This window comes from Uloborus diversus, chromosome 10, assembly GCF_026930045.1.
Source record: "Uloborus diversus isolate 005 chromosome 10, Udiv.v.3.1, whole genome shotgun sequence".
Taxonomy (NCBI): domain Eukaryota; kingdom Metazoa; phylum Arthropoda; class Arachnida; order Araneae; family Uloboridae; genus Uloborus; species Uloborus diversus.
This window is the reverse complement of record NC_072740.1, coordinates 73,858,801-73,871,496: the sequence shown is the minus strand read 5'-3', so window position 1 is coordinate 73,871,496 and position 12,696 is coordinate 73,858,801. Positions and strand designations below refer to the sequence as shown.

General features: G+C 33.7%; 1 protein-coding gene across 1 annotated transcript in view; it reads right to left on the bottom strand.

Annotated features, from left to right (window-relative positions):
• LOC129231535 (uncharacterized) overlaps positions 1–12,696 on the bottom strand; it is a 242,663-nt gene that overhangs the window by 4,875 nt on the left and 225,092 nt on the right. The window contains exons 23-24 of the mRNA XM_054865877.1: positions 7,346–8,151; positions 1,944–2,031 (exon numbers count right to left, since the gene is read on the bottom strand). Of these exons, the coding sequence (XP_054721852.1) occupies positions 1,944–2,031; positions 7,346–8,151 (894 nt within the window). The remainder of the gene's footprint in view (positions 1–1,943; positions 2,032–7,345; positions 8,152–12,696) is intronic.

The following is a 12,696-nucleotide window of genomic DNA, read 5'->3' as shown; positions in this document are numbered from 1 at the left end:
GGAGTAGCCTGAATGCAATGTCAGAGCCATTCTGTAAGCTTAAGGAATTATCTCAAAACTTTTAACTTACAAAAAGGGCACAATATTTTTCTCCATGACCATGATAAACCTGACATTATTTAAATATATTCGGCACGATTCTAATAGATACAACAGAAACTTAGTTAAAACACAGATGACTCGCATGAGTGCAGTAAGTTAATCTGCTCAAGTTTTTGTATGTCTCTTTAAAGTGAGAAGTAAAATTAGCCAATTATCCAAAACCTTTTACTGAGACTGCGACTTGGTGAAACCAAACAGCACTCACTCGTTATGAATCAAATGCACTGATACAATGACCAAAGTTAATGAAGCTATAAGGGCATTTTCAATTCAAGTTAAATTAGATACAGAAAAACACATATCCAATGAACATCGTTTTTGTTCGAAATTTGCAGTTCCTTAAGCAAAAACCAAGCATAACTCCCATATGAAATTTTTTTATAAGGTCAGGAAGTTTATGAGGTTCTTTTGCTTATTGTCCACAATTATCCAAGCTAAAACCAACTGCAGTGGAGCCAATGCACGCGTTTTCATCAAACGGCATTAGTTTATGAGCAAAAATCCTTTCTCATCCCATGTGAGCGATTCTTAGTTAAGACGCATCGAACTTTTTTAGGGCACACTTTTGCATACCAAACGATAATTGCTAACTGGGATCTGACTTTGTAGTGCTCTACAATTGGTGTACGGAATCAGAGAAAACTACTAATTCAAGTAACAAAAGCAGTTTTTCCTAAAAAGCACAACTTTTTCTATTTGACATTCAAATTAAATTTAATCCCGCGGGATTGGCTCCTGACGATCCCGAAATCCCGCAGTACTGAATTCGGCGCAGAATTGGAAACCCTAATGTGAATAGCTTGCATTGAAATAGTATTTCTCATTTTTGGCAATAAATTTTTAGCTTCAGAAAAAAAGTGGAAAATTTTTACTTTGTTCCTTATACGTGTCAAAATGAAAAATAAAATATTTTTCAAATGAAGCATTATTTTGTTATTAAAAATATTTTCCCTCAAATGAATGAATAATGAAACAATAATCGGAAAAGTAAATATATTAATTAATGTTTGGGAAAATAAATGCGGCAATAAAACATGAATGAATTTGAAAATAAGTGAATAAATGCATAAATTAGTGAATTAATAAATGAAGGCATGTGCAATGTACATGGAATATTAAATGATGGAATATGTTAGTATTTCATAAATAAATGACTTAAGTAAATGAAATGAATTTTTTCACTTTGCCCCACCCATTTCGCGCCGCGTGCATTGTATTAAACATTTTACACCAAAATATGGATAGCATTAATTAAATAACTACTCCAATGGACTTCAGTAGATCTCAATTAAAATTCAAAATGTTAATCACAAACCTTTTTCATTTTACATTATCTATGTTATTTTTGATAAATAACAAAATATGTGTATAAAATTTTCAAATTGACCTGTATTATGTACCTAGATCTTTAGAGCTATTTATTTTTTAATGGAATAAATTGACTGGACATAGTTAAAAAGTTGCTAGTTGGGTAGTAGCTGTAAATGAATTTTACCATTTCACTTTGTCCCGCATTCGCCTATACTCTAAAAAATCATCATTGTATAGTAAAACTATTAGAAAACTGAAAATTAATCAGTAAAAGTGCGCGTACAAATGTCCAACAATCTTGAGTATCTGATATTTTCAATGGTATTAGCTTGAAGATGTGTCTTTTTTTCAATGTTGATTTTTTTTGATGGTTGCAATTTTCAGGTAACCCTGAAACATGCGTATGCAATGTGTATTGGAATTGGAGCAAAAAACTGAATTAAATAAATATATATCGTCACCTTATTTGAAACCGCTTCTGTTTGAAATAAATACTTAAAAAAATAAATAATATGTGAAAATCAGCTTACTTCATTTCCTACTTTGGTCCATTTTAACACTGCTTCATCATCTCCATAGCATCCAGCACAACTAATAATCGTAGGTTCGCCAGCGCATCTGAAATTTTATGGATTTATATAGTTCTGGCATCTAAATAATTTAAAATAATAAAAACGTATTATAGCGTTTATATGTATGTTAAAATGTCTTTCATTAATCGGTAGTAAAATGGATTTGTCGGACGTTTTTGAGATTAATGAAAAAAAAAAAAAAAAAAAATTGAAAATTAGAGTAATTTGACGATCTATTTTTCAGATTTTTCTTTTCATTTAATGTTTCCATTAATGAAGCCAATGCGACATAATGTGCCAAATCTTTGCATGATAATTATTTGACTTTTAACGCGGGAAATAACTTCATTAATAATATTAGTATACAGGGTGAATTCGTTAATTTTCCAGTATCGGAATGCTAATGAACAATAATTGATCCTTCAGTCGTGACCAACTCTAGGTGAAAGATGGATTAATTTTTTCATAATTTACTCTGTTGGAAGAACTTTTCAGCCTCAAGAGAGAGGTATTTACTTCAGTTATTTACCGTCAGTACTACTGTTTTCAAAATATTTTAAATATTTTTCTTGCTTAAAACTTTTATATTTCTCTGAATTCACTCTGCGTCATATTCAAAGAATAAGAGAAAAAATTTAAGTCGTCTAAAAGTGTCATTTTAACGTGAAAAAACAACTAAAACTAATTTTTAAAAATTAACTAATAATTTTATTACTTTTTGAGCTGTATTGAAATGAAATATTACTTTCCTTTTTATTAATATTCAAAGTATGAGCTGCTTTTTTATTGTTTTTATTCGCAGTTTTATGAAATGAGTATAAAAACTAGAGTAAATGTATGCAGGGGTATCACGTCCCGCCAGGCAAAGCGCCCCAGTTAACTGTATTTCACGATTTCAGCTAGAGAGTGCCAAGGGCGCCCATATGCAAAATTATAAAGGGGGGTTCAGATATTTTCCCCATGGAAACCGATTTAATGACAGATTAGAGTCATTAAAATTTGAAGTTTTAAAGAACTTATTCATTAATGACTGGAGAAGAAATGTTTTTATATTTTTAAGAAGTAAAATGTACTAAAAGCAAGGAAGTTCTAATTTCTTAGGGGGGAGGCTCGAGTCCCCACTTGCCCCCCTATATGGGCGCCCATGCAGAGTGCGCCTGTGCAGACTTTTTCAAGAGCATTTGTGTATAAAAAAAGTTTTCCTCATACACTACAGCCAATTTCAGCGAATATTCAGAGGTAATTACAATAAATTTCAGCAAATTTTTAGAGGTGATAACAGTTTCATAGCAAAGTGGAAGGTTATAACACTTTTTAACGCAGTTTAAAACCTTTTATATTTTCACTTTCCTACATTTTGCTAGAAATTTATATTGATTTTGCATTCCGTTGCTCATGTTATGATTTTTGCTTATTCTAACAAATTTGGTGGTGTTAGCTCAAGTCGGGCATTTAACCTGATGGAGTAGGGCAAATAGCCTAACTGCCAAAGTAATATGCTCATAGCTGTAATTTGTTTTTTGTTTATGAAATAAAAAATTAAATTCCAAGTTTTTAGTCCTGATAGATTTTACACTGCATCTGGACTTACACATTAAGAAAGGCAAGATGTGTTATCTTTAATTTTTCGTTAACACACACACACACACACACACACACATATATATATATATATATATATATATATATATATATATATATATATATGTATATATATATATATATATATATATATATATATACAGGGGCGGACTGGCTGACTTTGGCCCAGTCGGCATAAGAGTATTTTGGCCCACCTCTGTACATTAAAGAAGTTAAATTAACCAGTACCGGATCTCGATTCTTCTGAGCCGATCAAAGACATTAAACTACCGCTATAGTTCCTATTTCCCTTTAAGTTTCTAAATCAAGTTTTTAAGTTCTAAAAAAAAAGGAAATTGTGAAACGTAACATAAAGCTAACACTTACACATTTTAATGTGACTTGAAAGAAGGATACTAATGGTTACAAGTCCTAAATGGCATATTTTTAGGCTTCTATACTGACAACATAGGAAGGACACAAGGAAAGGGAAGAATCAGGTAAATTCCCCCGGAAATGTTTCGAAATTGATTGATCTGTATATGCATAAGGAGAAAAGAATTGGGCGAAGGGATTCCAGTTCCCTTCCAAGGGATATTTTCAAAGTTGATGTCAAAAAGCGTATTTTTAATTTTCGGTAACGTTGAAGACAGGAAAAAGAAAAGGTTCCAGCACGATTTTGTTTTCTTAACTTTTTTTTTTTTCAAAATTGAAATCTATTTTGGCTATCTTTGTTACAATAGAATGTCGAGGACTCTTCCCAAAAATTCCCCAAAATGGGAAGTTTTAGAAATACAATTTTAAGTTACCCTTGGTAAAATTAATGGAACAGGGAAGCATCGGGAGCTCTCTACGAAAACGTTTCGATTTTGAACTATTAAAAAACTAAAAACTAGCATTGGTCACGCTTGAGAGAAAAGGAGGCTCAGTGATCTCATTTGGAAGCATTTAAAAACTGAATTATACTCTACTCAATTTCAAACTGCATTTAGTTACTATAAGGAATCCGGCGACTCTCCTTAATTTTTAGACATTGGAATTTTAAAAACATAATCTTATAATGTGTTTGAAAACATTAAAAGGAAAGGGGACAGGTTTCTCGAGTGTTTCCCCCCAGATTTTTTAGGAGGACGCTGTACCCTTCCGCTTTTAAGCTAACTTTCAAGCCTTAACTTGATCATCCCTCCTTGTCCCTTAAAACTTTAGACAAAACTGCACAAAAGCTAATTTTTTTTTCAAAAGGTAAAGATTCACATAAGCCTGTCCTTGAAATGTCACTCTTTCGTTTCAATAACTTATCCGCAAGAATCTGATTAGAATATATCTGAATATTTTTTGCATTACCTTTAAAATTAAACATCAAAAGCTTTTCAAAATTTTAAAAATAATTACGATGGAAAACACTTGAACATTGTATGTACCTAGAAAATCAAAAAGTAAAAGAAGCACCTTTTGTGTTTTATAAAACTTCTCTAAACAGTACCCTTTTACCTGAAAGCGCACTGGCCCCTTTTTTGATCTGGTGGAAACACTGGTTCCCTCAGGGCATTTTTTCTGAAACTGAAATCAATTTTTGGCTATAGTGCTTATAAAAGGGTTACGGAGCTTCCCCACGTAAATTTCAAAAAGTGAAATTTTAAGCTATCTTTAGTGACTTTAAGGGAACGGCGAAGGTTCGAAGACTTTGTCTGGCAATTTTTCGATTTTTAAATCTAAAAAACACAATTGAGGGCCTTGATGCAAGAACTAAGTCCAGGCTCACTCATTTTTGGCAAGACCAACAAATAACATCAGTGTCCGGTAAAAAGGCTAATATCTTTCCCACATTATTTACTAGAAAGCAGAGGTCTGATCTTACATTTGGTTCCCGTTGTAGCACCGATTGAAACTTCTATACTATCGGCCACATGCAAAAATGAATTAAAAAAAAAAAGTTTGGACTGAACTGGTTCTTGCATCAAAGTCCTCAATTGCTGACTTAAGGCAAGTACCGTTAGTGACTTTTAGACTACAGAGGGACCTCATATCTGAAATACCTTAGGTAACGCGAAATACCTTAAGCATAAATCTAGCCCTGATTACAACCGAAGACTAATTTATCAAAAAGGAACATATTCATTTTCAAAAATGTTCAGGAGGTGAGAAAAACGAATTAAGGTAAGATCAAAATAGTTTTATCAACTTCTCTGGGTACAGAATTGAGCACAAAAGCACAGCAGATCAAAGGGCCAGAGTAAGAAATGTTTTTGTAAAAAAAAAAAAAAAAAAACAAGGAGATATCGCCATCTTAATTTTGGATATGTGCCCTTTTGAACGAAAATCTGAATGTTGAAAATTCCAATTTCAACAAAACTGTAATAGTATTTCACCTTCTCATATTCTCTTATCGAAGTACACGAACTTAAAAGTAGTGGATTGAAATTTGAGGATTTTGGACATGTGTTCCTTTGGATCTAAAAGTCTTCGTACTACAGATTCTTTCAGAATATGTCCCCTTTTGTTCAAAATAAAACTTGCAGAGGACGAATATGTCACCTTCTGATCCAAAAGCCACACTTTACCCTTAAATAAAATAGGATTTTCCATGTTCGGTCTTCTTGAGAGTAATTTGAAAAAGGTCGTCTGAAAGATTTAGAAAATATCATAAAATGAATTTTTTCTAAAAATGGGGGGGGGGGGGGGGCATGTTCCCTTTTGATAAATTACTCCTCAACTAATGTAGCTCAAAAAAAAAAAAAAAAAAAAAAGAAAGAAAGAAAGAAAGAAAGAAACCTTGCCCTTCCCACCACCCCGGAACTCAGTCCTAAATGCGCCTGTATTCAGGAGCTCTATCGAAGTCGAAATTTTGTTCTGTTTCAGATTCAGTTTATCGTTGTCTAGACTTGCTTCAGCTTTCCCGTGTGAGATTCGGAGATGAAAACACTCGTACAGCGATAATTTACATTAAACCAATGAAATATCTAGCCAACTGACAGCATTTAGTTGAATCTGTCACAACCAGTGAATACCAGGGGCGTGCACAGAAATTTTGGGGCACGTCACAAATGACTTTGACGGGTCCCCCTCTAGTTTATCCCCTACGTCCCTACATATTTTTCAAACCTCATTAAAAAATCTTGGGCCTTCTTCAGGATCGGATCGGGGCCAACTGCTGTCCCTTCTCCCCCCCCCCGCTGTGTATGCCCCTGCTCGTGCTCATGTATCAACACCCCAAAGCATGATCCACACATTTATAGCAGTGCCGGGGCTACTTTGTTTAATGGTGCAGGTCCCTTCAATTTTTGTTAATAGACGTACAAATACGAGTTTTTAACCCGCTTTTTTCGTCCCGGGCGCTTTTCCAAGCCGCGTCGGGCCCCAATTTCTCTGGCCCCCTCCCGTTTCCAAGATGTGGGAGTCATGGCCCCCAGAGCTCAAAAAATTTGAGAGAAAGTTGATAAAAGAGAGGAAAGCATTCGTACGTGGTGAACTTCGGCTATTTACTTTGGTCCCTGCTTAGGGTGGGGGAAAAAAAAAGTTTCCAAACACTTTTTTTTTAAATAAATAAAAACATGTAATTCGTTTAATCTATTTATTTTTAATGACACTTTAAAAAATGTTAGGTGTGAATTTAAATGTATTAAGTTCAATAAAAAAAAATGCTTGAAGTGGCCCACCGGGCGGTTGGCCCAGTCAGGAATCCCCGACAGCCGACCTGGCCAGTCCGCCCCTGTATATATATGTTTCTGCTTATGTGGGGTGTGATACCCCTTCTTAGTCTAACAGAAAAAGTATATTACCTTGTTTCCAACAAGCATTTTATTGGCTTGTCAGATATTTTAATTCGTTCTTGAAGATTAAGTTCAAAAGCATATGGCACTTCTGTAGAGCTGAAAGAGACATTACTGGCAGTTTCACTGCTTTTGTGAGTACTCCAATCTCCGAGCTGTAGAAGGTCCCTATGAGTGCCACTTACAGATGAATCTGTGACAGATTCTTCGTAGCTGAGAGAGTTAAAACGTGCCTTATCATCATTGGTTTCACTTTCTGAAACTATGTGACCCCACGCTGGCAGTTGAGATCGCACATCTGTCAGACGTTGGTACCGATAACCTGAAGATGATGATGCAGAATCTATCCATGGTGCTTTCAGATCATTTAACCATTGATCAGTTCTTTGAGAAAGAGCAGAGTTCGTTCCGGAATAGTCAAGGAGATTGGAAGAGCGGCGTCTACTCAAAGCTCTAGACCGAATTGACTCTAAAATAGAATCTGTTTCTCTGTTCATTTTTGGCTTTTCATCTTCAGTGTAAGTGACAAAAACATCGTCGAAGTCGTAACTATCGCTGGCTAATGACGACTCTTGAGATTTAACCCACTGAGTTACGTCGTCTGCGCTGATGGCTCGCAAAAGTGCATTATTTTTTGGTCCTGAAGGATTTTCCAACTCGGTGTGCTGAGATCCTGTTGATAAATGAGGCTTTCTTGGCAAAATTTCTTCGTCAGGTACAGCTTCAGTGATGTTATTTGGCAATTCAATGGAACTGTCCGACCAAGCACAATCTTCAGCTGGTTTTGAGTTACTTGTGCTGCTATTTATAGACACCTAAAAAATTTTGGAATGTCATTTATTAGCAAATAAGTATTATGAAAAAAAAAAACCTCTTTACATTAAATTCACAGAAATTGATGTAAAAACTTTAATAAGTTTTGAGTGTATGTTTAGAAGCTTTGAGAGGTTTTACAACGTTTTATGCGTAAAGGGTATGATTATCCCTGGAGTGGATTAAGTGGAGACTAAAACGGGGTACTATCTTTGGGTCCCTTCCTAACAACTGCAATATATTGCAATCATAAGATTACATTGACATGCATTTCGTAATATTTTAAAATAGCAACAATAAAGTAATGAAATATTTAACCTTTAACAAATGCATTTACTATATACATAACTGCTTTAAGTCGCTTCTTGAAGTGCTAAAACAATTTCAAGAGTCCTTAAGAGTCATTTTTTTTTAAAGCTGGACAAAGTGAATGGGGGTCTGATAGTTGACACCTTCAATTTTCCTGAAACTTTCAGGATATTTTACTAGTATTATGATAAGAAAAAGTGAAGCTTCTTTCCTCTCTAATTCGACTTTTGTCCCTCGAGTGGAGGTCAAAGTTTAGTTAGCCTTGTTCGGGCCCAGATATCTGCTAAAGCCGTGTTTAACCCTCGGAAATAAGTACATGATTAACTACTCACCACAGTATAGTACTAAGAAAAATATAAAATAGCTTTTGTTTCTCTTGGTTTTAGTAGTGAAACGGTCTCAAAGTCGATGATTTTTTAAAAATGGCCAAGTTTATAGGTCAATAACTTTGATCGCGACGGGTCAACAATTTTGGGACACAGCTGTAGTTATAGTCCAAGTGGTGCAGTTTAAGGTCCAGGTTAGAAACCCATGCAACTAATCAACTTTTTTAATTACACGGTCTCATTACACGGTTATATATATATATATATATATATATATATATATATATATATATATATATATATATATATATATATATATATTAGGGTGGTCCTTATTTATATGGGAAAATTTTTTTTTCGGAATTCAACAAGTGACGCCCCCTAGTTTTGTGACACTATAATAAAAAGTAATCGGTGCAAAATTTGAACTCGATCGGTCAATAATAACACGTGCCCCTAGGACGTTGAACTTTAACACTTTTGATAATTTTCTCACAAATCTTCGAGTTTTTACTTCAAACTCCGTACATCGTTTCTCCTATGTTTGCAAAATATTTTTACAGCGAGGTAGCACTAAAATTAATCTTTTTAATTACTTTATATCGTTTAAAGATTTTACATTGAATAAGAATGAAATATTGCTTTAGAAACTTTACCTTAATCGTACGCTTTTCTCAATGTATCTCAATCGTGTGCATTTTTTTTCTGATAGTCTTGGAGTGTCTGTAAAATACTAAATTGCTTTTGTGACTCATACTTGGTAAATTGATTGTGAAATTCTTCGATTAATTGTGCTCCTCTTTCAGTTGTGTCGTTCACAACTTTCAGCATTTTAACGATATCTCTTCCCTTTAAATAGCTTCCTTCATTTTGCCATGAATCAGGATCAAATAGGAAAACATCTTTTGGTGTTTCTAACTTATCAAACAGTTTTATTCACTTGTAATTGATTCTATAAAGAGGAAGATCTTTACTAAGAAAGTATTCCAAATCATCTACTGTTATTTGAAATTTTTTATACATTCATCAGACACGTCTTCCTATTCAGCAAGCATTTTTTTGAAGTTGTCTTTTCCTATCTTCGAAGTTAATTCCTTCATTCAATGCGGACAAAGCTACTAGTTCATCCCCTAAGTACCATAAGTGATTTATGAATTTTTCAATCACTGCTTCTGCTGCATGTTTGTCATCATTTTGTACGCTGCAGGCTTTTTAGACGCTAGACTTTATATTAATTTAAAAGGCCTAGAAAGGGTTGCTGCGAAAAACTATATCTTCATACAACATTTAACTGCAAAACAGCATTTACGGGCAATCTCTTCATGTAAGGTCAATTTAAATTGTTTCCTAAATATATAAATATTCAAACAATAAATTCCTTTTGCCACCCATCTGGCTCACAGATAAGCTCCAGGTTGCCGAAAACATATCCCTGTAGGAGCGAGGACTTTACCAAGAAATACTATTACACGTTATGAGAATTCTCTGTAATATTTCTTAATTTCGCTTTCTATGAATATGTCATCAAATTCCTCTTTTAGAATTTAAGTGGTATGTGTAATTTTTGAATTTTGAAGCGCTTAAATAATGGAATATCGAGTCTAGAACTAAGAAAGGCAAGAACTTCTTTAAAGACACTCTGCAGTACGATTTCAAGTGCATGATGATAGCAATACAAATGCAATATATCACCGTTCAGCTTTTGCTCTAAAAAAATACAGGCACAATTTATACGGCCGGTATTGTAAGCCGCTGTATAAAACTCTACAGCTTGAACAGTTAGCAATAAACATCAATCATCTAAGATATCATATACAACTGAAGAAATATCTCAGAAATTCTGAGTAGCTGTTCAACATTGGAACCTGAAGCTATCATAGTAAGCCTATCGGGCGTTTTTTTCCAGTTACATCTGGATGTAGCTTTGTATCCCAGGGAATAAATAAAAAACCTAAATTTAAATTCATGAAACCTGGTTTTACCTCTCGAAGATTTTCTCTTGCTCTCTTAAGGGATGTACGATTGATCATAAGGTTATTTGGATTTAAATCTACTGCATCTACACAGGCTGTTAATAAATGAGCAGCATCTTTGTCCCTAATATGGCATTTGTCTAACATTGATGAAATGCGAGCAGATCTCAATAGTTGTCAAGCTTTTTTGCGTTGTGGTAGACCAGATATAGAAAAAAAGGTTCAACAGGTTAGAACAGATACCCATTTCGGTTTCTAAACCTTGTGAAATGCAAGAGAAATTTGATGATAATAAAGGACTATGTACTGAAATAGAAGACAGTTTAAAGTATACAATTTTACATTATTCCGATCTGGATTTTTTTTTTAATTTATATTTTAGATATGGAAAATATAGTTTATTTTTATGGTAGGGTAATCGGGGATTTTTCAAAATTTAAATTATAAGAATGTATAAACATTTAAGTATATAACTAAAGAACAGCGAATTAAAATGTAATTGTCATCACTTATATTTATAGCATGGAAACCTAGTGACCCTATTTGCCACACCTATTACATACACAGAAAATTTTCTAAATCAACATACCCAAAGCCTGGAGGAGGGAATTTGTTGTTGTCAAAAATCATTCATAAATGGTCTAGGCCATTCATTAATGGCCTTTAGAATCCCTTGTGTCCATCTTGATGGAAAGAAATGTTCCCCTGTCGCTTGGATTGAAACGAGCGCGAATAGCGGTATGCCTGTCCCAAGGCCATTGGTATACTTGTACCCTATGTAATATGCAAAATTTTACAGAATGAAAGTGAAAGAATGGTTGGTCTGGAAGTAGCAACATCTATTGATGTTCAAAATTACTTTAAATATGAAGCCTTAGAATATTTTTACATAAAATGAGAAAGTCCGCAATTTTTTCTTAGAAACTCAAAAAAGGGAGCCCTAGGGGCACGTGTTAATATTCATGGATTGACTTAAAATTTTGCCTGGATCATTTATTTGTATAATGGAACAAATTGAGGGGGCGTCGTATAAAATATCTACAACTTCAAAAATAAGGACCACCCTAATATATATATATATATATATATATATATATATATATATATATATATATATATATATATATATATATATATATATATATATATATATATATATATATATATATACAGTCGGCGCTCATTATAACGACCACTCATTATAAAGACCAATCCATTATAACGACCTGTGGTAATAGTCCCAACTTTGTTCCAATGAACTCTATGTTAATTTGCTTCCGGTATAACGACTGCTCTGCATCATCTAATCCAATACAGCGACCGAATTCAGCGAACACTATTCCTGGTGTTTTTTCCAATGATACTAATATGTAACTTGAAATGATCTTCATTACCGTTTACGGTCTGGAAGAAGGTGAATATTACAAAGTGGGTATCCTTACAGCTTTGCATCTTTCTAAATCAGCTTGGAATTCAGAAAAGACCATCAAGAATTGCCACCAACATGTTGATTTTAAAAAGCAAAGGAAAATGCTTATATGATTTGTCAGGCAATCCAAGATGAAAATTTCGACGAAGAAGAAGAAATGCTGTAAAAAATGTATTAAAAAAAATTGGTAGAAGTGTTAAACTTTGATTGTTATGCTAAATTCAATTATGATTTAGAATGTGTCAAACACGTGTCTGTCAGAAAATGAAGTACCATTCCATATTATGCACAAAAACAAATTAATGTATCATGATCAAATGAAGAAGAAGACATTGAGACCAAAGTTCTCAGTATGAAAAATGTTTCAAATGTTCGAGAGACTTTTTAGTGTTTCTTTGAAAAGCAAGAAAAACACTATTTCTCATCTATAACTGAAACGGAAAATTATGTTTTGCAAAAATCACATGTGCTAAAAAGGAAAGCAACTCTTTCTGATTTTATATTCAGAAA